Below are 22865 nucleotides of genomic sequence, written 5' to 3'. Positions count from 1 at the left end.
CTGCCTTCCTGTTCCCCCCACTGCTTCCCCCAGCTCTGTCAGCTTCTATGCCACGCCACCACGACTTCATGTGGTGACCCAGCTTCCCCCACCCCCTCCCAGCCCAACCCAGAGTCCTGCTTGGGTGACCTGCTGAAACCCAGGTCTGGGACTTAGAGCCATCTCCTAGGCTGCCCCTGCCTTTGTCCCTGCTGGCCTCTCTCCTGGGCAAGTCACCCCGGGGCTTGGGGCTGGAGAGAGTGACACGCGTCTGTCATTGACATGGATGCGGTAAGATGTGCATGAGGGGAACCGCTACAGAGGCGCTCACGCGGACGAGCCAGACTTTATTGTGAGGACTGAGCACACGGAAGAGGAAAATCGGTTCTCACGGGACCGCGGCGAGAAGGGAAGACACGGATAAAAACCAGTGACTGGATCCTGGGAGAAAGCAGGCTGGGCTTCTTGGGGGAGCCTGTGATGCAGGAGAGCCCCTTCTCATTTCCGGGCACCCAGTGCCAGGGCAAGGATGAGGCCCACGACCAACAGGAACATGGCAACGGACAGCAACACTGTGATGACCACCATGCCTCCCGTGCGGGCCATTCCTAACCCGATAGACTCCATGTTCCTTCCTGGCAGAAGAAGAAAACCTTTGTGGGTTGGAGGGCCCCTAGCCAGGGCTCACAGCTTAGCCTGGCCATCTAGCCAGCCAGCAGTTCAGCAACAACGACGGACTTCTCGTAGCAACACTTGGGAGTCGCCAAGGAGATTTACCGGAACACCATTCCTCCACACCGGGAGCCTTGAGTTCCGCAGATAGCGAACAGGAGGGGTTATAGTAAACATTCGGCAGGAGAGAGCTCTGAAAACCATTTAGTTAACTTGCTCTAGGGATAAAGTCCGGAGCTCACGGAGGTGTATGGACACTTGAGATGTGGGAAGAGGTAGGTGTTTCACTTACGAGGAAGCGTGGACATCGGGGTTTCTGGACTGGACTCGGTGGACGTCCCCTTCTGCACTCGGTAGGAAATGCTTTAGAGGTGGGAGTTGGGAGAAAGCAGAGATGCCCGGTGCGTATCTGGCACTTGGGAGGCGAGGTCCCAGGCCCCACCTTCATAGCTCTGTCCCCCAGCTGTGCCCTCCTGGGGTGGGGGCCCACAGTCCATATCCTTCAGCTGTGTCCCCTCTTCCTCATGCTCACCAGCACCCCCCAGCTTCTCTCCGCATCCCTCCGCATCCCACGTGTGTCCATCCGGTACCTACTAGTATTTAGTGCCTGGTGTTAGGTCTGTCACCTGATAGGCGCTGAGCCGGGTGACGGTGAAGCCAGCCCCACTGTCCACCACGCTCACTAGCTCCCTGCGCCCGCGGCATGGAGGCACCACAAAGACTGATCTAACCACTGATGGGAAAGAGGAATGAGAGGCAGAGTCAGATTTCTAGCAGTCCCATGGAGGACGGACAGCCCTTGGGTAAGAGAGGTTAACATGGAAGCATACACAGGTACAGGGAAGCCGACCTTTGCTGTCGTTGGCTCTCCGGACCATCAGTGTGGCGTTCCCTCCCGTGAGGTGACATGGGGGCAAGGCAATCAGCAGGCTTTCTGTTAGCGCCGGAGAAAGCAGACCAGAGAGGCTCGAGATGTTGAAGTCTGCTATAAAGTCAGGAGGGAACGCAGCTGGAGTTAGCCTCACTCTCAACTCCTATCTGGCCGGGGTCATTGCAAGGGGCGCAGAGTCAGGACAGGCCCGTGCGAATCTGACCACCAGAGGGCAGGCTTGAGCTGCAGATGGCGGATAAGCCGACCTGACTGGGAGACAGACTAGACTCTAACAAGCCAGTCAGTCCCGACCTCACCCCCCCCCCCTGCAAACCTGGAATCCTTCCCACACTTCTCCTGGGTCAGGAAGAAACCTAGGAATTTGTCACCCGGGGCCACTACCATCGCTAGCCCTCAACCCCAGCCAGCTAGACCAACACCCTCTTCGGAGAGGCCTGGAAGAGGCAATGTTCGCTCTCTAGAGTTCTAAAACCCTCCTCACTCCCACCAGAAAGAGAGACCTGCAGCCCCCGGAGCCAGGACGGCCAGCAGAATCAGGAACAAGGGCAAGGTCTGGACAGGTGGCGCGGATGTCATACTGCTCTTGGAACTGGATCCTAGAACAGGCTGCAGCTTCCTGAGGCCAATGAGGCCCTGCCCCAGGGTGGCTGATTTTGTCTTGGGGTGGGTGGGAGGGGCTGCTGGGAATCCAGTCCAACTTGCCCCTTGAACACTGTAGCCTCAGGGAGGGCCCCCAAACAGGTTTTTCAGGACCAGGAGCAGGCCCTCAGGCCCAAAGGGGGATGCCCTGGCTGGGTCCTGGCAGCTTACTTAGCTGCTGGGGAGGATGACTCCTTCTTTGAGAACTCCCATGTCTGAAGCACAGGGTTCCTCTACGTGTGTCTGCAGCCTTGCATAGAGGCTGCTTCTCCCCAAGGAGGTGGGAGTCTTCCTCGGAGGGCCGTGAGTTCTGGAGTTGGCCTGCTCTGGAGGGAAAATCCCAGGGGTTGAAAGGGCTCCCGTTAGTAAGAATGGGGGAGAGGGAGATTGGTTGCTTGGGGTGGGGATACTAGAGTCGGAGTTTCTATTCCTGTGTTGACTGAGTGAGGCCCAAGACACTGCAGCTCTGTGAGAAACTGCCAGTGTCAGTGTGAACCTTCAGATTTCTCTAGAGGGTGGGGACAGGGAAGGCTTCCAGAGAGGTAGATGCTGGTTCGGCCCAGCAAGGATGTCGGGCTGTAGAGCAGACACAGACTGGGGCAGCTGGTGGAGAATAAAGAAGAAAAACCTCAGGAAACAAGAGACAGGAGCATCCTGAGTCCCAGGCCAGCCTGGGCTACACAGTGAGACCCTGTCTCAAAACAAACCAAGCAGGGTGTAGTGGGGCCTTCCAGTACTCGGAAGGCAGAGGCAGGAGGATCTCTGTGAGTTTGAGGCCAGCCTGCTCTACATAGTGAGATCCAGGACAGTCGGGGCTATGTTGAGAGACCCTGTCTCAAAAAACAAACAAACAAGGCCAGGTGGTGGTGGCACACATCTTTAATCCCAGCCCTTGAGAAGCAGAGGAGGTGGATCTCTGAGTTTGAGGCCAGCCTGGTCTACAGAGTGAGATCCAGGACAGCCATGGCTACTCAGAGAAACCCTGTCTCAAAAAAACCCAAACCAAAACATAACAAAAATCAACCAGAATAACAACAAAACCCCTCAGGACAAGATAAGCCAGCGACAACAAAAAGATGAGAAAGAGCTGGGAATGTAGCCCAATGGTCAGGTCATGTGCACGAGGCTCTGGGTTTCAATCTCTGGTACCACAAGACCAACACTATTTCCTGGTGTCCCCCACCTCAGCCTAAATAAGAGAAGTAAAGGAAGTTTTCCAATCAGAGGCAGAGGAGAGTGACGTGGATTTAGACGCCCCTGCTCTGAACGCTGGGCAGGACTCAGCATTCCCTCACTCTCTTGACCAACAGCCATGGTAAGTGGCACTGCCTTTCATAGATATGGAGCCTGAGACTAAGACAGGTTGTCACCTGTCACAGGGGGGTGGGCTTTTTCAGACGGGAGAACTCTACAGAGCCTGAGCTCAGAACCCTCAGTGTCTGGTCCAGGAACCACCCATTTTCCCCAGTCCCAGAGAAAGGGTCAGGGTCCCAGCCGAGGAGTGGGGACCAGTTAAGGGCTGATAGGGTTGTCTTTCCCCCATGGTGGGTGGACTTAAAGCCTGGGGTGCGAGGGGGATAGAAGACAGAATCTGGGGGCCCAGGCAGAGACCAGGGGCTCGCACCAGAGTGTCTCCAAATTTACTGTGCAATGGACTATCGGGGAATCGGTTCAAAGGCAGCTTCTGATTCAGTGGGTTTGGGGTAAAGCTTGAAACCACATTTCTTTCAAATTTTAAAATGACATTTATTATCTCGTGTACGTGAGTGCCCACGTGAGCCACAGAGTACATCATGTGGAGAGCAGAGGACCGCTGTGTGACTTGGTTCCCTCCTTTCACAATGTGGTTTCACGGTCTCAAAATTCTGATCATCGGGCTTGGTGGCAACAGGCCTTCACCTGTTGAGTCGTCTGTTTCCCGAAACTGCATTTCCAAGGTGCTTACAGCTCTCTCTCTCTCTCTCTCTCTCTCTCTCTCTCTCTCTCTCTCTCTCTCTCTCACACACACACACACACACACACACACACACACACTCTAATAGAAAGCAGGACAGAGGTTCTTCTCACGCTGCCAGGACAGGCTACCTTTGGGTGGAGAACTGATTTCTGTGTTTCCTGCTCCCTGGCTTTTGTCCCCTTTAGATGAGATCTTACCCTCACTCCACACACTGAAAGAAGACCCACACACAAAGGAGAACTTGAGGTGGGGAAGAGGGCTAAATGGTGGGATGTCAGGGTCGGGGGATCGTCCTCAAAATCTCCACATAGCAGGGTGTTTACACATGGGCTTGGGAGCTATCTCCTCCCATTCGGGCTAAGGAGGAATCAGGAAGAGGGTGGGTTTACCACAGAGCACATTGTATTGGTCCATTCTTAATCCCCATTTGAAATTAGGAGTGAGACAAAGTGAGATAGGAAAGGGTATATCTCTGGTTGCATTTTAAAGGGATACGAGGGTCCTGTGCCTTTAAGCCCCCCCATCTCCCTCCCATCTCCCCCTCCACATTTCCCACCCTAACCCGCCCCAGGTTTCTGGAGGAGCAGAGTTGCGTCTTCTCCCTGCCCTGCCGGGCTGCTCACTGGCTGCTCTGGAGGCTGTGCTTTGCGGTCTCCATGGAAACCATTAGTTGCTAAGCAACTGGAGCATCATCTGTGCTGAGCTCTCGCATCTAATTATCCCATCACAGTGGCTGAGAAGGGTTTGGGGAGCTGAGAGGAGGGGGAGGCCCAGCGCAGGAGCAGGAGGGTAACTCTTTCTGCAGCGCAGTCTCACTGACAGAGCGGAAATCATTTAAAGCCACAGCACCCCGCTCCCTGGAGGAGTTCCTAATGGCCAAGTAAGGGAACCAGGGTCACACATCTGGAGTCTCTCTCCTGAGCCCTCTTCTCTGCGGTCCATTCCTTGATTCTTGAATCTAAACCCCCTCAAGTTCCCAGTCCTTCCTCCTCCCAAATGCCCTCCTAGAGCCAACAGGCAGTTGTTGAGTACCAGGCATGCCCCTGGGGTGAACTAGACAGTAAAGACATAAAAGTGAGATAGATTCTTGCCCTTGAATAGCTCCTCAACCCCCTCTTCTGCTCAATCGGCTCTTAAAACAGGTCTCCTCTTCCTGGACTACAGTCCCTCTACCCCTTCTTGAGCTACAGTGACTCTGTAGCCTGAAGAATCACGATTAGAAACCAGGTCTGCCTGACATGTCCACAGTCCTGCTTCAGCTAGGCCACTTCTCTACCTCCCAGTCAATTAGAAAGACATGCCCGCCTGTCCCCAGGGGCATGCTAGACACTGATGACGGTGACTGCCATCCTCCTGGCTACGAGAGATGCCTTATAACTAGGTGAGCCACTTTGAACTTCATTTTTTTTTTTTCAACTTGAAAATGGGAAGGCTCCAGCCGGGTGCATGTCTCTAATTCCAGCACTCCGGAGGCAGAAGTAGGCAGATTTCATGAGTGCAAGGCTGGCCTGCTCTACAAAGCGAGTTCTAGGCTAGCCAGAGCTGTTATACAGAGAAACCCTGTCTTGAAAAACCAAAACCAACCAAACAAACCAACAAAATAAAACAAACAAAAATGGGAAGGCTCATTTCTTCTGAACTCAGGTCTAGCAAGATATGACAAGTGTAAAAATGATTTAAGGTGCCAGGTGATGGTGGCGCATGCCTTTAATCCCGGCACTCAGGAGGCAGAGGCAGCCAGATCTCTGAGTTCAAGCCCAGCCTGGTCTACACAGTGAGTTCCAGGACAGCCAAGACTACATAGAGAAACCCTGTCTCAGAGGGGACAAAAAGATTTAGGGCAAAGATTCAGAAAGAGCATTGAGAGCAGTTATAATCTAGGCGAGCAGTGGAGACCCTGAGGCTTGAGCCTGCAGGTCAGAAGTGGTGCTCACCAAATGCTAGCTTGTTGGAAAGTTTGAGGACCAGTTTTTGCAGATCTAAGGCAGGAAAATGCTGTAGCCATAAGGAAAACTCTATCATCCAGGTTCAGAAGAGGCCTGGATACTCTTTTTTTGTTGTTTTAAGGTCAACCTAACCATTTACCCCAAACCTTCCAGCTTTGTGACCGTGGCTAAGTTGTTACCTCAAGTTCTGGTTTCCATTTCAAGTGGATTTATTTACTTTCTTTCCTATATTATGAGTGTTTTGAGATCAGAAGAGGGCATTGGATCCCTGGGAACTGGCATTATGGATGATTGTGAGCTGCCGTGTAGGAGCTAGGAACTGAACCCAGGGCCTCTGTATGAGCAACAAGTGCTCTAAACTGCTAAGCGGTCTCTCCAGCCTCCATAGTTTCCACTTCTATAGAAACAGTAAAACCTGTCTCCTGGGAATATGGTGACTATCACTCCAACTGACTTATTTAAGAGTGTCTAGGACAGTGTCTGGTTCAACAAATACTGATGGAGTAATCCATCTTATTCTCTCCTTTTTATTAGCCCTCATTTCAGATGAGGATGCTGAGGTGATAGGTGACGTCCCCAAGGTCACAGAGCAAACAGGGGTGAAGTGGCCTAAAGAACTCGGCATTTGCTCTTCCAGAGGTGTCATTGGTACAGAGAGACACGTTAAGGTTGGAAAAGCTTGTCCAAGGGTTAGTGGCCACAGGGTGCCAGGCATCCAGAACAGCTTGTCTGATTCATTCTCTACATTGCTAGAAAAATCCCTCTGTGGTGGGCACCACGCTAGGCCTTGAGGTTTGAGGCAATGAGATACAACTCCTGCTCTCAACTGCCAAATTTTGAAACATGAACCCAAGCTGGTCCGCCCGGAATAAATAGAAGAAGATAACTTAGAGAGAGAGAGAGCTGAATCACTAGGCGGTGGTGGTGCACACCTTTAATCTCAGCACTCTGGAGGCAGAGGCAGGCAGACCTCAGAGTTTGAGGCCAGCCTGGGCTACAGAGTGAGTTTTAGGACAGCCAGGGCTACACAGAGAAGCCTGTCTCAAAAAAAGTCTCCATGCTGAAAGGCTGAGGGACATGAATTATTCTCACACCTAGAAACTGCAAACTAAACATCTGGGCCAAAAGGAGGACTCAAAAGGAGGACTCAAAAGGAGGACTCAGAAGGGGGACTCAAAAGGAGGACTCAGAAGGAGGACTCAGAAGGAGGACTCAGAAGGAGGACTCAAAAGGAGGACTCAGAAAGAGGACTCAGAAGGAGGACTCAAAAGGAGGACTCAAAAGGAGGACTCAGAAGGAGGACTCAGAAGGAGGACTCAGAAGGAGGACTCAAAAGGAGGACTCAAAAGGAGGACTCAGAAGGAGGACTCAGAAGGAGGACTCAAAAGGAGGACTCAGAAGGAGGACTCAGAAGGAGGACTCAGAAGGAGGACTCAAAAGGAGGACTCAGAAGGAGGACTCAGAAGGAGGACTCAAAAGGAGGACTCAAAAGGAGGACTCAGAAGGAGGGTCCGATGGGAGCTCCAGCTGCCAGCTGGACCACCAGTGACTTCGTGTTTGCCAAGAGTTTTCATTTTTGCCTTGAAGATTCTTCACCTCAGTTCTGGGAAAACTGCTCTGGCAACAATGGCAGCAGGTCAGACATGAAGTGAGGAGATTGTGGAGCAAAACTATCCAAGAGAAAAAAGAAAAATAGTGTGGCCAGGCCGTGGGCACCAGAATAGAAAGGAGCAGGCTGCATTCCTGTCATGGAGATTGCTGGATGGCTGATGACTGCAGAATATGTCTAAGGGAGAAGAGCAAATAATTTCCAGGTTTATGGTTGAGTACAGATCTGAATGGCGGGGTGGGAGAAAATGCTCCCTATGGAGGAGCCCTTAAGTCTGAGGTATCATGACTGCAGGCTTCTGTGGTGGTATTGTGTTCCCCAAAATATTGTGTACCCTAATAAACTTATCTGGGGTCAGAGAACAGAAAAGCCACTAGATACTTAGGATAGGCAGTGGTAGCAGACGCCTTTAATCCTAGCATTCCAGAGGCAGAAATCCATGTGTTCAAGGATACAGCCAAGCATGGTGACTCATCACGCCTTTAATCCCAGAAAGTGAGCCTTTAATCCCAGGGAGTGGTGGTAGAAAGCAGAAAGGTATATAAGGCGTGAGGACCAGAAACTAGAAGCATTTGGGTGGTTAAGCTTTCAGGCTTTTTAGCAGCACAGTTCAGCTGAGAGCTATTGGGATGAGGATACAGAAGCTTCCAGTCTGAGGAAACAAGACCAGCTGAGAAGTTGGTCAGGTGAGATTAGCTGTGGCTTGTTCTGTATCTCTGATCTTCCAGCTTCACCCCAATACCTGGCTCTCAGGTTTGATCTTATTAATAAGAACTTTTAAGATTCCTGCTACAGGCTTCCTCCATGATGACCCATAATGACCCTTGCTTCCTGTTTCCTCACATTTGTGACCCTGTGAACCCCCCCACCACTGTGTCAGAGTTAGTCTGTGTGGACGATAGGATAACCGTGGAAGCAGCCAGGCATGCTGGTGTGTACTGGTAGTTCTAGCTACTAGAGTGGCTGAGGCAGGAGGATTGCTTGACCCAGGAGTTTGAGGCCAGCCAAAGCTATATTGGGAGGTTAAAGGCAGGATGAGCGGAAGTTTGAAGTCACCCTGGTCTACATGAGACCTTGTCTCAAAAACAAAGGAGAGAGGGGGTGCAGGTAGGTGTAACAGGAATCTTAAAAATTTCTTATTAATAAAATCAAACCTGAGCCAGGTATTGGGGTGAATGCTGGAAGATCACAGAGACAGAACAAGCTACAGCTACCTCACCTGACCAACTTCTCAGCTGATCTTGTTTTCCTCAGACTGGAAGCCTCTGTGTCCTCATCCCAATGGCTCTCAGCTGAACTGTGCTGCTCAAAACCTAAAAACTTAACCAGCCAAATGCTTAACCAGCTAAATGCTTCTAGTTTCTAGTCCTCACGCCTCATATACCTTTCTGCTTTCTACCATCACTCCCTAGGATTAAAGGCTCGCTTTCTGGGATTAAAGGCGTGAGTCACCATGCTTGGCTGTATCCTTGAACACATGGATTTCTGCCTCTGGAATGCTAGGATTAAAGGCGTCTGCTACCACTGCCTATCCTAAGTATCTAATGGCTTTTCTGTTCTCTGACCTCAGATAAATTTATTAGGGTACACAATATTTTGGGGAACACAATACCACCACAGGTAGGAGAGAGGCAGGGAAAGAATCAGCTCAGAATAGCCAGGCATGATACTGCACATCTATAATCCCAGCATTCAAGAGGCTGTGGCAGGAAGATCTATAGGCCAAAGACAGCCTGAACTATAGCAGTTCCAGGGCCAGCTTATAGGATATGTGACACTCTTAAAAGACCCCCTCCCCCAGGGTGGCAGAAGCGATGACTCACTTGAAGACGGCATCAGACTTTCCTCCTTGTTCACTCTGGAGGAGACAGAGCATTTTCGTGGTGAGGTGAGGTCTCCAGGCAAGGACTAAAGCCTCAGGCAACAGTATGTGACTGGGAAGGCTTGAAGATAAGTCTAGAAAGTCACCAGATGATTGCACCTCACCTGACATCCTCGCCATGCCTTCTCGAAGCGAAAGCACGCCCCTGGGGCTCGCCCAGATGCCTGACTCTCAGAACAAATGTTTGCATTTACAAGTTACTACGTTTGTGGTAGCTTCCCCTGCAGTAATAGCTAACGAACACAGTCGCCTTGGGAAGCATCCAGGAGGGCATTATAATGGGGCACATGAGTCGTCAGCGCAGAGGACAGGCATGCGACAGCACTCGCCTCTTGACTGTGGAAGGAGGCCCTTGCAAAGATTGTAAAAGGGAAGGAGGCAGTCGTAAGAAGGTTTCTGGGGCGCCAGGGGAGAGAGCAGAGGACTCCAAAGAAGAAATGAATACTAGGACAGAAGGAGAGAGTAGAGGAAGTTTTCACACTGGTGTGTCAGGGCTGGAGAGACGGCTCTGCAGTCGGGAGTGTTTGCTGCTCTTCCGGAGGCCTGGAGCCCAGGTCCCAGCCCCCGGAAGCTCACAATTATGTGTCGCTCCAGCTCAGGGACTCTGACTGTTCCTTTGGTCCTTTGAGGACAATCACACACATTCAAGGCACACACTCACACATACACATACAATGAAAAAATGATCTAAACTCTTTAAAAATGAGACGTCAGAGCCGGGCAGTGGTGGTGCACACCTTAATCCCAGCACTTGGGAGGCAGAGGCAGGTGGATCTCTGAGTTCAAGGCCAGCCTGGTCTTCAGAGTGAGTTCCAGGACAGCTAGGGCTACACTGAGAAACCCTGTGGTGGTGGTGGTGGTGGTGGTGGTGGTGGTGGTGGTGGTGGTGGTGGTGGGCGGGGCAGAGGTCAAGTTGGTATGAAAATCAGGATTGGAGAAGAAGAGTGAAAGCATCCCCTGGGCCTGCTACTATGGAGGTTCTCCCTCACGTTGGGGAAAATGGCTTTTTACAGATGGGGGAAGCCAGAAACCAAATAGCCAGGACCCAGAAGTGACTGGGAGGTGAGGTTCTGTTGTCAGAACAGGGCAGACAGCTCTGTGAAGTGTGTATGCTGCTTCTGTAGAGGACGATGGTGATATTTTATTTGTACTGAAATGTGATTTTATTTGTATGTTAATAAAGTTGCCTGGGGGTCAGAGCTAATAGCAAGCCATAGCAGAAGTCTGGCAGTGGTAGCACACACCCTTAATCCTGATCACATGACAGGCAGATCTCTGTGTGTTCAAGGATACCACCAGCATGGAGACACACGCCTTTAATCTCAATACCAACCATAGAAGATCTGGAGGTCTGTATTGATGTGCAGTGCCGAGAAGGTCATGTGGTTGGGTTTACAACCAATGAGAAGGCAGAATAGAAAGTTAATAAAAAGGGCAAACACAGGAAGTAGGGTCCTTGCTGAGGAGGACAGCAGTGGCAGTGAAGGGTAAGGTTTTTAACTCTTTTTTTTTTTTTTTTGGTTTTTCGAGACAGGGTTTCTCTGTGTAGCTTTGCGCCTTTCCTGGAACTCACTTGGTAGCCCAGGCTGGCCTTGAAGGTTTTTAACTCTTAGCTATTGCTCTGACCTCTTGGGCTTTTTAACTCTGCAATCGGCTATGTGTTTCTTATTTAAAAAGACGGTTACATCTACAGAGGACCCAGGTTTGGTTCCCAGCATCCATGTGGTGGCTCACAAATGTCTGTAACTCCAGTTCCAGGGAATCTGATGCTCTCTTCTGACTTCTGAGGGCACCAGGCACATACCACACACGGGTAGTGTGTGTGTGTGTGTGTGTGTGTGTGTGTGTGTGTGTGTGTGTGTGTGTGTAGAGTGTGTATATGTGTGTGTGTATAGAGTGTGTGTGTGTGTGTGTGTGTGTGTAGAGTGTGTGTATGTGTGTGTGTGTAGAGTGTGTGTGTGTGTGTGTGTGTGTGTGTGTGTAGAGTGTGTATATGTGTGTGTGTATAGAGTGTGTGTGTGTGTGTGTGTGTGTGTGTGTAGAGTGTGTGTATGTGTGTGTGTGTAGAGTGTGTGTATGTGTGTGTGTGTAGGTATAGGCATGCCACAGTTGTGTGTGTGGCAATCGGAGGACAACTTGAGAGTCAGTTCTGTCCTCCTACTATGTGAGTTCCAGGGACTGAACTCTGGTCATCAGACTTGGTGGTAGATGCTGTCTCCTCCTGAACCGTCTCACTCTACTCCACCCCCTACAACCCCTCTATAAACATAGGGAAGAGTCCAGGCTGGTGGCGCACGCCTTTAATCCCAGCACTCGGGAGGCAGAGGCAGGCGGATCTCTGTGAGTTCAAGGCCAGCCTGGTCTACAGAGTGACTTCCAGGACAGCCAGGGCTACACAGAGAAACCCTATCTTGGAAAACCAAAAAAGCAAAACAAAACAAAAGTTACTAAGAAATAAGTAGCAGTAAATAACAAGGGGAAATATTAAAATATAGCCAAAAAAAGATAAAGGGAAGATGTGACTAAAATTGGTGAAAGTGTGACTAAAATTGATGAAATTGGAGAGTGTGTAACTCTGATCAGAGATGTGAAAGTGCTAGTCTTTGAGTGACATCTCCCCGCAGAGGGAAGATGAGGCAGGCCTGCTGGAAAATGCTGCTGCTGGGGGAGTTGAGTGGGAAAGGCAGAGGCTGAGGGGCTCCTTTTTTTTTTTTTTTTTTTTTTGAGCTAAGGATCGAACCCAGGGCCTTGCGCTGGCTAGGCAAGAGCTCTACCACTGAGCTAAATCCCCAACCCCAGGCCTCTGTTTTTTGAGTGAAATGAAAAAGTCAGTGGAGAGAGGAGCTTGGGGCCAAAGAAATTTGAAATAGACATTGGGGGAGCTGGGGCCCCGAGGAAGGCTGGATTGGTGGAGACCACTCCACTTTTCCCAGAGTCCGCTGTCTTCAGGGGCACTGATTATACTAGGCGCTCTGAAACTGAACCAATAGGGTAGACAATCTCAATTAATATAAATATATTTTTAAAAGGGGTTCCTGTGGCCTCAGCTTCCAGGGGAGCTGGGCCCATGGATGTGCACCACACGTAGCTAGGGAGCCTTGTTCTTGTTTTATTGTCAAGGAGACTAAGGATGTACTTTTCTGTAGGAATTTTGCCAAATAGAATTTGCCAAAGAGGAAATTTAAATGGACTGGAATTAGGGAATCTGAAGGACTTCCTGGAGGAAACAGGAAGGAAGTAGAGAGCTCAAAGTGTAGGGATTGGCAGAGTGAAGCTGGAGAGAGGAATGGAAGGAGGAGACAGATCGCTGAAGGCTGAGAATTTGCAGATTCAAAGTCAGAGACTGGAATCTGGAAAAAATCACTGAAGAAGTAGCTGAGGCCTGAGTTTAAAGACTCTAAGAGTTGTCTCCTTCTCCTCCTTTTCCTCCTCCTTTCTGTCTTTCTCCTCTTTCTTGTCCTTCTCTTCCTCCTCCTTTCTCTTCCCCTCCTCCTCATTTCTTCTCCTCCTCCTTCTCCTCCTCCTCTTCCTCCTTTTCCTCCTACTTCTCCTTCTGCTCCTTTTCTCCTCCTCCTCTTTCTGCTCCTCCCCCACTCCTCCCCCACTCCTCCTCCTTTTCCTCCTCCTCCCCCCACTTTTCTTCAGCTCTGGGAATTGAACCTGGGGGCTTCACAGGTGCTGGGCAAGCACTCTGCTGCTGAGCAACATCCCCAGGCTCAGGAGTTTTAGTTTCTACCTTAAGGATAAAATCCTCAGTGAGGATTTTAAAATAGAGAGTGTGATGATCAGGTTTGTGTGTTTTTTGAGACAGGGTTTCTCTATGTAACAGCCCTGGCTGTCCTGGAAGTCACTCTGTAGCCCAGGCTGGCCTCAAACTCACAGAGATCCACCTGCCTCTGCCTCCAGAGTGCTGGGATTAAAGGATGCACCACCACCTCCTGGCTTCAGGTTTGTGTTTTACACAGATAACTCTAGTGTAGCAGGTGAGTCAGTTGAGCATCTGGGAGACATTTTCGAGGCTGTCGAGAGCACATTCTAGACAGAGGATGGCAGAAGAGGGCCTGGAGTCAGTGAGGCTAGGGCAGCTGTGGAAGAGTGGGGACCAGGGTTAGGGATGTCTTCCGGTCCTGGCTCGGGTAACTGCACCAAGGGCAGAGCTCTCACTGGTCCAGAGAAGCCGAGGCGAATGTTTCTTTCTGTTTTAGACCTGCTAGTTGAGGTGCCTGAAGACACTGAGGCATGTGGCAGGTGGGGGGATGTGTGGTCTATGGTGCAGGCGGGGCAGGCGGGCAGTAGTACAGGGGTGGCCAGTGGAAGCCTTGAGGGGGAGTGTGTGCAGGTGAGAGGAGCCAGAGCCGGAGGAACCTTGACATCTGTGGACAAAGGAAGAGCGAGGTTTGCAAAGGAGGCTGAGCTGCTTCCTTAAGAGAAAAAAGAGGAGGAGGGATCGGTCTCCCCAGTGCTCAAAGAAGAAAGCCTGCCGAGCAGATGAGCAGCCGCAACAATAGCAGGGGAAGCAGAGAGACTGGAAATCTGCTCCTGGCTTTGGCAGGGAGCCACCATTGGGGAACTCTTCAGACTGTAGGTGCTAGGGCTGAGGATGTGGCGCAGCCATAGGGCGTTTGCCTAGCACGCACACTGCCCTGTGTTCGATCCCTGGTAGCGCAAGACAACAACAGCGGGCGCTGGGAGACACGTGAATGGGAAGATGGGCAGGAGGATGCTGAAGACAGCATGGCTGTGTGGAGATGGGTCTAGGGCTCCCTGAAAGACCAAGAGACCAGACAGCCTAGGGGAGGATGGGATCAGAGGAAGATCAGAGAAGGATGCTCTCTCCTAAGCCTTGTCATAGAGTCCCTAAGGCCTTCTGGGCTCCTTCTGGGCCTCTGTGGTGGTCCGAATAATGATCCCCATAGGCTCATATATTTGAATGCTTGGTCCTCAATTGGTGGAACTGTTTGGGAAGGATTAGGAGGTGTGACCTCGTTGGAGAAGGCGTGGCTTTATTGAAGGAGGTGTGTCTTTGGGAGTGAGCTTTGAGGTTTCAAAAACCCATGCCAGGCTCAGTCTCTCTCTCTCTGCCTCCTGCCTGTGGATTGGATGTAAGCTCTTAGCTACTGCTCCAGCACCATGCCTGGACTCACTCTGTGAAACTGTAAGCAAGCCCCCAATTAAATATGCTTTCTTTCATAAGTTGCTGTGGTCATGGTGTCTCTTCACAACAATAGAACAGTAACTAAGAAAGTCCATCAGGTTATCTATAGGCACCTCTGAAGGGCGCAGGGAAAGAGACTGAGGAGCCTTCCTGGGATGTGGGTGGAGTGTGGAGAAGGCTTAAATGCCACACAGCAGAAGGGAGCAGATCCTGGAGATCACATCTAGGGAGGGAGGTGTAGGACTCCGGATCTCCAGCCAAGTGGCCAAGAGACCCAAGAACTAACTGCTACTTTTAACCCCTCTTGAAGTCTATCCATTTCTGAGCTGCTGACGCCCCTGGGAGGGACTTTCCACTTAAAGCATGGCCCACGCCAGACCACAGCTCTGATCGTCAAAGGCTGACACCAGAAAGAAAAACCAAGAATGACGGGGAGGGTCAGTGATGCCTTGAATCCTTTCCTATCCTCCTGAAGGGGGTGGGTGGTGTTGGCACCGCTGCCCAGGTCACAGCGTCAACGCTGGCCTCCCACTCCCAGGCCTTGCTTGATATGCATGTCAGATACTGGTGCCCTTTGCAAAGCTGTTGTTTGTACAGAAGCCCAAGGGATGGGGGGAGAGGGAGGACCTTCCCTTGTCATCCTCCGTCCCTGCCAGCATTTGTACTGGCAGGGACCTGCAGGCACACACCCACCCCAGGCACTCCTGCTGCTATGTGGACGGACGGACACACTGGAGGCTGCTGCTTCCCAGTTCCCCACGTGCCCCAGTTCCGGCTCTGAGTTCTCAGGACTGCTAGAAATAGCCTGGTCTCTGAGCTTCCTACTATCCTCATCCTGCTCCGGGAGTGTCTCAACCCAAGCCCTTCCTCTCCACTTCTCTCCAAGGCTGCTCTCAAAAGCACGCCTGGGCCTCCCGCTGAGCACAGACACCCCTGAGCCTCACTGCCTCTGGCTGGCATTACAAGGACAGAGGCAGAGCCTCCAAACTAGTGTGCCCTCTGATCCCCTTCCAGAGTGTGCGGCCTGCCTTAAGGGCAAGCGGAAGAGTGAGAAGCAGGCTCCTGAGGTAAGCAGAGGGCTGGGAAGAGGACGGCTGAGCCTGGAGCAGATCGTCCAGCCCTCTGGATGCTACTTTCCAGCTCTGAACCTGAACTCAGGGGACAGCCTTTGACAGGTGGCTGTCATCTCTGCTTGACAGACCAAGCAGGAATGGTGAACGAGCAGGAGACTCAGGGAGTCCACACAGCGCTCGGCAAACAGTAAGTAGGTGCTTAAACCAAGTTCTTCTCCTTTCTGCTCTTTGGGGCTCTGAGGGGAGAGGGGTGCTGGAAGAGGCCAGGGACCCCTGGAGGTAAGAATGCAGCTGTATTCTGTCTCCCTCCATGCTGGAGCTCAGGGTCGTCTCACTGCTGCTCCTGGTCTGTCTCCTGGGAAACCCGTTCCTCATGGGCTGATGAAGTCTAGTAGTGAGGGCCTGAGAGTGGGAGGCCTGCCTCTGAGACCCCCACCCCAGCACATACAAGATCCCCTAAAATTCATAATCCGATTTATATTCCTATTCCCTCCTCTGGACCTGTCACCATGGCAACAGTTTTCTCAGTTGCACTTCATCAGCTTCTCAGCAAATCTTTTTCTCTTCCTCCCAATTCAGTCTCTCTTTTCTCATCCTCTGTGGGTCTGCTCTCCTTCCCGTCTCAACTTCCACAGGCCCCTCTGTGCAGATCTCTTTCTCAGGCCTCATTCCCATCTCTCCCTCCTTGTCTAAAACTGTAGCCACCAGCTGGGGGCTGTTGGTTAGACAAGAACTGGTGTCCCTTTGGGGATCCGGGCAGAGAAAGGATCCCAGTGGATTCTGGGAGGTCTGCTGCAGTGACGTGTGGGTGGAGAGGGGTTACTTTAAGCCCTGATCTGCATTCTCAGACCAGAAGGAAGGGAACGGGGGTCAGCACAACAGCCCTGGACAGTTTCTGCTCCCGCACTGGGTCAAAATCAATCTTCTTTTGAGGGCACCCAGCAGGATATCCTCCCTGGTTCCCCCTTGGAGACACTCAGCCAATGCCTTTCAGCCAACACCAGCCTGGGATACAGTCTCCAAGCTTAACTGGTTCTGACTTCTCTCTCTTCAAAGTTGAGTTAAGCTTCTTCATCCCTTCCCTGGTCATGTCCACCAGAGGGGGTGGGTCCAATTATCATGTCCTAATGTGGTGACCCTAAACATGAGCTGCCCTCCGGAGCCCATCCCTCTGGATTTCTGTCACTATCCAGTGTAAAAACCCCACTGTCCCTCTAACCTTGTATATGAAAAATGGGATACTCTATCATCCTATAACCTGTTATTAAAGGTTTGTGGACAGGCATGGCGGTGCACACTTGTCACGTGAGTGCCTTGGGATGTGGAGGGAGGAGGATCAGGAGTTCAAGGTCATTCTCCACATGTGAGAAGTTGGAGGCCAGCCTGGGCTATGTGAAGCCCTGACTGGGGAGGGGTATAGCATCCTGTTTCTCAGATGTAAAGTTAGAGGGATGCTACCTGTTTCTTTTGTTTGTTTGTTTTGGTTTTTCGAGACAGGGTTTCTCTGTGTAGCTTTGTGCCTTTCCTGGAACTCACTTTGTAGCCCAGGCTGGCCTCGAACTCACAGAGATCCGCCTGGCTCTGCCTCCCAAGTGCTGAGATTAAAGGTGTGTGCCACCACCGCCCGGCTGAGGGATGCTACCTGTGACCCTGTTATTCTCCCTATCCGTTTTCCTTGGGAGGGCTCTCATGTCTACCCTTGTTGTGACAACTCCCCCTACGTAACCCTAGATCAAGCATCCTACAGTCATTCTGCATGCTCACTGTAGGTCTCAGTGGAGCCCCGGGCCGCCTACACTATAGACACACTTGAGAAGCCAGACCTGTCTCAGACACACCTTCTATCCCTTCCTCCTTAGCTCTCTGTTTTCTTCACTATTGATCCAGCGGCCACTGTATTCTAGACACCACACACACGGCACCTCTCTTTACCATCAGAATATTTGATCAGATAGTTATTATTCCATTTTCCAAGAAGACGCTGGAGCTCAAAGTGGTTAATTCACTCAAGCTAGTCAGCCAAAAGCTGGGACTCAAATCCACATTTGGAGCTCTCCAAAATTAGTGTGTTATTTTTTATTTTTTAATTTTTTGCTACACTGCACTGTCCTCACATGGCTCTTCCAACTCAAGAGGAGCCTCTCTGATTCTTTGTGGTGATATTGTGCACTCTAATAAACTTATCTTGGGTCAGAGAACAGAACAGCCACTAGACAGACATAGAGGCCAGAAAATGGTGGCACACACACCTTTAATCCTATCACTTGGGAGGCAGAGATCCATCAGGATCTCTGTGAGTTCAAAGCCATCCTGGAAACTGCCAGGCATGGTGACACATGCCTTTAATCCCAGGAAGTGAGGGCAGAAAGCAGAAAGGTACATAAGGCGTGAGGACCAGGAACTAGAGAGCCCTGTTAAGCTTTTAGGCTTTTAGCAGCAGTTCAGCTGAGATCCATTCGGATGAGGACTCAGAGGCTTCCAGTCTGAGGAAACAGGGTCAGCTGAGGAGTTGTCGAGGTGAGGAAGCTGTGGTTTGTTCTGCTTCTCTGATCTTTCAGCGTTCACCCCAATATCTGGTTCTGGGTTTGTTGTTATTAATAAGACTGGTTAAGATTGCGTTACACTTCCTCTCTGATCCTAGCCCCGCCCACCTACAGTGTCCCGCCCCCTCCATGTGTCCTGCTGTTTCCCAAAGTGACATGAACTGCTATGGACGTGAACATTTGTGTGCTGCCTGTCTGTGTTCATCTCTATCAACTAAGATTCTTTTTGTTCCCTCCCCAGTCAAGGGCCTCGGGTAGCCCAGGCTGGCCTCAAACTTCTCACATGTGGAGAATGACCTTGAACTCCTGATCCTCCTACGTCCACCTCCCAAAGCGCTGGCGTGACACGTGTGCACCATGACACGTGTGCACCGTGACACGTGTGCACCGTGACACGTGTGCACCATGACGACACATGTGCACCATGACGACACGCGTGCACCATGACGACACGTGTGCACCGTGACACGTGTGCACCATGACAACACGTGTGTACCATGACAAATGTACACCGTGACACGTGTGCACCGTGACACGTGTACACCATGACACGTGTGCACCGTGACACGTGTGCACCATGACACGTGTGCACCATGACACGTGTGCACCATGACGACACGTGTGCACCGCCAAGCCTGGCCAAGAGTGTTAACAGGTCATATAATGGTATACACTCCCGTTTCTCGGACACAAGGTTAGAGGGGCAGTGAGCACTGAGAGACAGGGTGGGGACCCCACCATCACCTCCAGGTGTGGACTGGGGCAGAAACCTGACAAGATGAAGTCTCCCAAGATCCCCCAGAGCCCAGAGTGGCACACGGTGGGGCAGGCACAACACAGACACAGTCCGGGGAAACAGAACCAGGGTTCTGAATGCGTCATCAGCATAATATGGAAGCTGAAGTCAAATTCCATTTATTTATTTAGACGGGGTCTGATGTAGCCCAGACTGGCTTAAAACTCAATATGTACCCAAGACCTTGAACTTAAAAAAAAAAAAAAAAAAAGCATTTAAGCCGGGTGGTGGTGGTGGTGGTGGTGGCGGCGGCGGCGGTGGCGGCGGTGGTGGCGCACGCCTTTAATCCCAGCACTCGGGAGGCAGAGGCAGGCAGATTCTGAGTTCGAGGCCAGCCTGCTCTACAGAGTGAGTTCCAGGACAGCTAGGGCTACAAAGAAAAACTATCTCAATAAAATAAAATAAATAAAATAAAACAAAAAAGTAGCCTTTGGCTAGCTGTGGTGGTTCATGCCTTTAATCTTGGCACTTGAGAGGCAGAGGCAGGTGGATCTCTGTGAGTTCAAAGCTAGCCTGGTCTACAGAGTGAGTTCTAGGGGCTAGAGAGATGATTCTGTGGTTAAGAGCACTTGTTGCTCTTCCAGAAGACCTGGGTTTGGTTCCCAGCACCCACATAGTGACCCCAAACCATCTGTAACTCAAGTTCAAGAGGATCCAATGTCCTCTTCTGACCCCTGTGGGAATTTTGCATATAGGTGATGCGAATACATACATGCAGGCAAACACTCATATAATATACCAAATAAAAATAAATAAATCTAAAAAGAGGCTCGACATCGGGACTTCCAGGCTGGACAGGGCTACATAAAGAGACCCTGTCTTGGGGAAAAAAAAAAAAAGCCCAGTTGTGTTACATACTCCACCCACCCCACACACACACACAGGGTTTCTCTGTGTAGCCCTGGCTATCCTGGAACCTGCTCTGTAGACCAGGCTGGGCTCGAACTCAGAGCTCCACCTGCCTCTGCCTCCTGAATGTTTTGATTTAAAGGCGTGTGTTGTCACCACCCAGTTGGTACATGCTTTTGGTGTCAGGGCTGAGACAGGCAGTCCTTGGGCTCACTGGCCAGCCAGCCCAGCCAGTGAGAGGTTCTCTCCCCAGACACAAGGCAAGGGGCTGGGGAGAGAGTTCAGTGGGTAAGAGCACTTCTTGTTGCTTCTGCAGAGGACCTGGGTTTGGTTTTCAGCACCCGAGTGGTGACTTAGATCTGTCTGTAACTCCAGTTTCAGGGGTTTGATGCCCTCTTCTGGCCTCTGAGGGCACCAGGCACATATGGGGCACACAGGCAAACACTCATATACACTTAAAAGTGTATTTTCAAGGCCAGGCGATGGTGGCGCATGCCTTTACTCCCAGCACTCAGGAGGCAGAAGCAGCTGGATCTCTGAGTTCCAGGACAGCCAGGGCTACATAAAGAAACCCTGTCTTGAAAAACCACAAGAATAAATGAACATTTAAAAAAGGTAGACTCACTCACACTCACTCACACTCACTCACACACTTGAAGCCCATCTTGTTATCTTTAGCTGCATACTAAGTTTGCTGCTAGCCTGGGGTACATGAGGTTTTGTTTCAAAGGGGGTTGGGGGGGAGGAGTTGGTTATTGCTAAAGTTCAAATATGTGGAAGGCTACAAAAGACTTGCACTGTATGACTCACGGGGTAGAGAGCTCCAAGTGTGAAGCTCGGTCCCGGGGGATCCCTGGGAGCTGGGAGTTCAGCTCAGAGGAGGGAGAAGCAGCTACACCAAGTGGAGAGGGTGCCTTAGAGGCCATAAGCTCCCTGTCGCTGGAGCTGTTCAAGGTGGTCCTGGAACACTGCTTGCCAGGAAGCGTGGCATCAGGAAATATTTGAACTAGGTAGCTGGTCTTTGAGGTCCAACCCCATGGGGACCTGTGATAGCGCCTGTCTTTGCTGCCTAGTCCTTCCTGCCTCTCACCCAGTGCTCTGTGCTTCCCTAAACCTACCTGGCTACATTCCAGACCCAGATCTGTTTCCTCATTCTCCATCAGGTCTGAGGACAGCGCAAGCACCGCCCCCCCCCATCCCGCACCACCTACTGCATACATGTCTCCCCATTATCTAGTGTCCTCTGTTGTCCTGTCATGGTCCCATCTTACTTTGAGGACAGGTACCTGAGTTACCCGTCACTGGGTACAAATCGGCCAGGTGTAGTGGTGCATACCTGTAATTCTAGCACTCTGGAAATGGAGGCAGGATGATCTCAGGTTCAAGGCCAGCCTGGGCTTTGGAGCAAATCTGAGGCTGGCCAAGGCTACAGAGCAAGACCCTCAAAAAATAACCACCAAAGGCCAGGTGTGGTGGCACATGAATCCCAGGACTCGAGAAGCAGAGGCGGGTAGGTCTCTGAATTTGAGGCCAGTCTGGGCTTTGTAGAGAGATCCAGGACAATGAGGGTTACACAGAGAGACCCTGTCTGTTACAGAACAACAAAACCTGTCTCTGATGCTCCCAGGCCGCAGGCTTTTCTCCCTACCAAGGTGCTTTTCTCCCTCATCTGTTGTAGGAACTCTTGGCTTGGCTTGCTCTTCAGGGCTTTTGTAATTCAGAAGCAGGAAGACAGGAGGTCAGAGTTTGGACAAGGCAGGCAGGGGAAAGTAACTTTGTCCTGGAATTTGGGGAAAGAAAAAAGGAAAATAAGAAAACCTAGCCTGGTTCTGGTGGCACACCCCTTTAATCCCATCACTCAGGAGGTAGAGGCAGGAGGATCTCTGAGTTCAAGGCCAGCCTGGTCTACAAAGCAAGTTCCAGGACAGTCAGGGCTACATAGACAAACCTGTCTGAAAAAAGCAAAAAACAAAAAAGAAAGAAAAAAGAAAATCTGAGGGGCATTCTCCAATCTACTTAGTAAAGAGTTGTAGGGAGACTTAGGTTTTGGAATGCGCTGGTGTTGGTCACACGGTGGAATGGAGTGTTAGAGGAACTAATACAAGTGTGGCTGTGGGCTGTGAAGAGATGACCATCCAGTCAGTCAGAGCAACTGGAATTCTTTTTTTTTTTTTTTTTTTGGTGGGGGGTGTTTTATGCATATGCACATACGATTGGGCACCACTTTGCATGTAGTACCCTTAGACACCAGAAGAGGGCGTCAGAAACCCTGGGACTGCAGTTACTGGTGAATGTGAGCCGCCATCTGGTTGCTGAGAATCCATCAAGGGTCCTCTGGAGCAGTCAGGGCTCATAACCAGTCAACCCTCCAGCCTCCGAAACTGGAATCCTTTTTTGCGATTGTTGTTAATATTTGAATTATGGAGGCCCCCCATAAATTCAGTTCACATGTCCCATAATTTTCCCAGGACCAAGCATGGGGCCAGAGTGTGGGTGCCCCAGTAAATAGCACCCTTGTTTCTGCAGATACTGCACATATGACTCTGAGGCTCTGGGACCCTGTGCAAAGACAGGAACGACAGCCCATTCCTTTGCATCATGCTGCATATTTTTGTTGATGTTGTTGTTAAAGAAATGATGTCATTTCCAGGTCAGCCAGGGCTACACAGAGAAACTCTGTCTCAACATACACACACACACACACACACACACACACACACACACACACACACGAAGAAACAAAACAAAGATACGGTGTTACATACCCAGGCTGGCTTTGATTGAAGCTGGCCTTGAACTCCTATTCCTTTTTTTTTTTTTTTTTTTTTTTTGATTTTTCGAGACAGGGTTTCTCTGTGTAGCTTTGCACCTTT

General features: G+C 50.9%; 1 protein-coding gene across 2 annotated transcripts; it reads right to left on the bottom strand.

The window, feature by feature from the left end:
• Nucleotides 1–313: 313 nt before the first annotated feature.
• Upk2 (uroplakin 2) lies at nucleotides 314–2164 on the bottom strand. Of its 2 annotated transcripts, none has more exons than XM_037208252.1 (5): nucleotides 2044–2164; nucleotides 1502–1633; nucleotides 1246–1384; nucleotides 944–1014; nucleotides 314–614 (listed from the first exon to the last, which is right to left on the bottom strand). In XM_037208252.1, exons 1-5 carry the CDS (start codon nucleotides 2117–2119, stop codon nucleotides 478–480), a joined length of 555 nt encoding a protein of 184 aa, XP_037064147.1. In that variant the 5' UTR covers nucleotides 2120–2164; the 3' UTR covers nucleotides 314–477. The 2 variants fall into 2 exon arrangements, with proteins under 2 accessions (XP_037064147.1, XP_037064146.1); XM_037208251.1 differs by having other exon boundaries at nucleotides 1502–1636; nucleotides 2044–2157.
• Nucleotides 2165–22865: the final 20701 nt, after the last annotated feature.

Source organism: Peromyscus leucopus, chromosome 7, assembly GCF_004664715.2.
Source record: "Peromyscus leucopus breed LL Stock chromosome 7, UCI_PerLeu_2.1, whole genome shotgun sequence".
Lineage (NCBI taxonomy): Eukaryota > Metazoa > Chordata > Mammalia > Rodentia > Cricetidae > Peromyscus > Peromyscus leucopus.
This window is presented reverse-complemented; position numbering and strand designations above follow the sequence as displayed.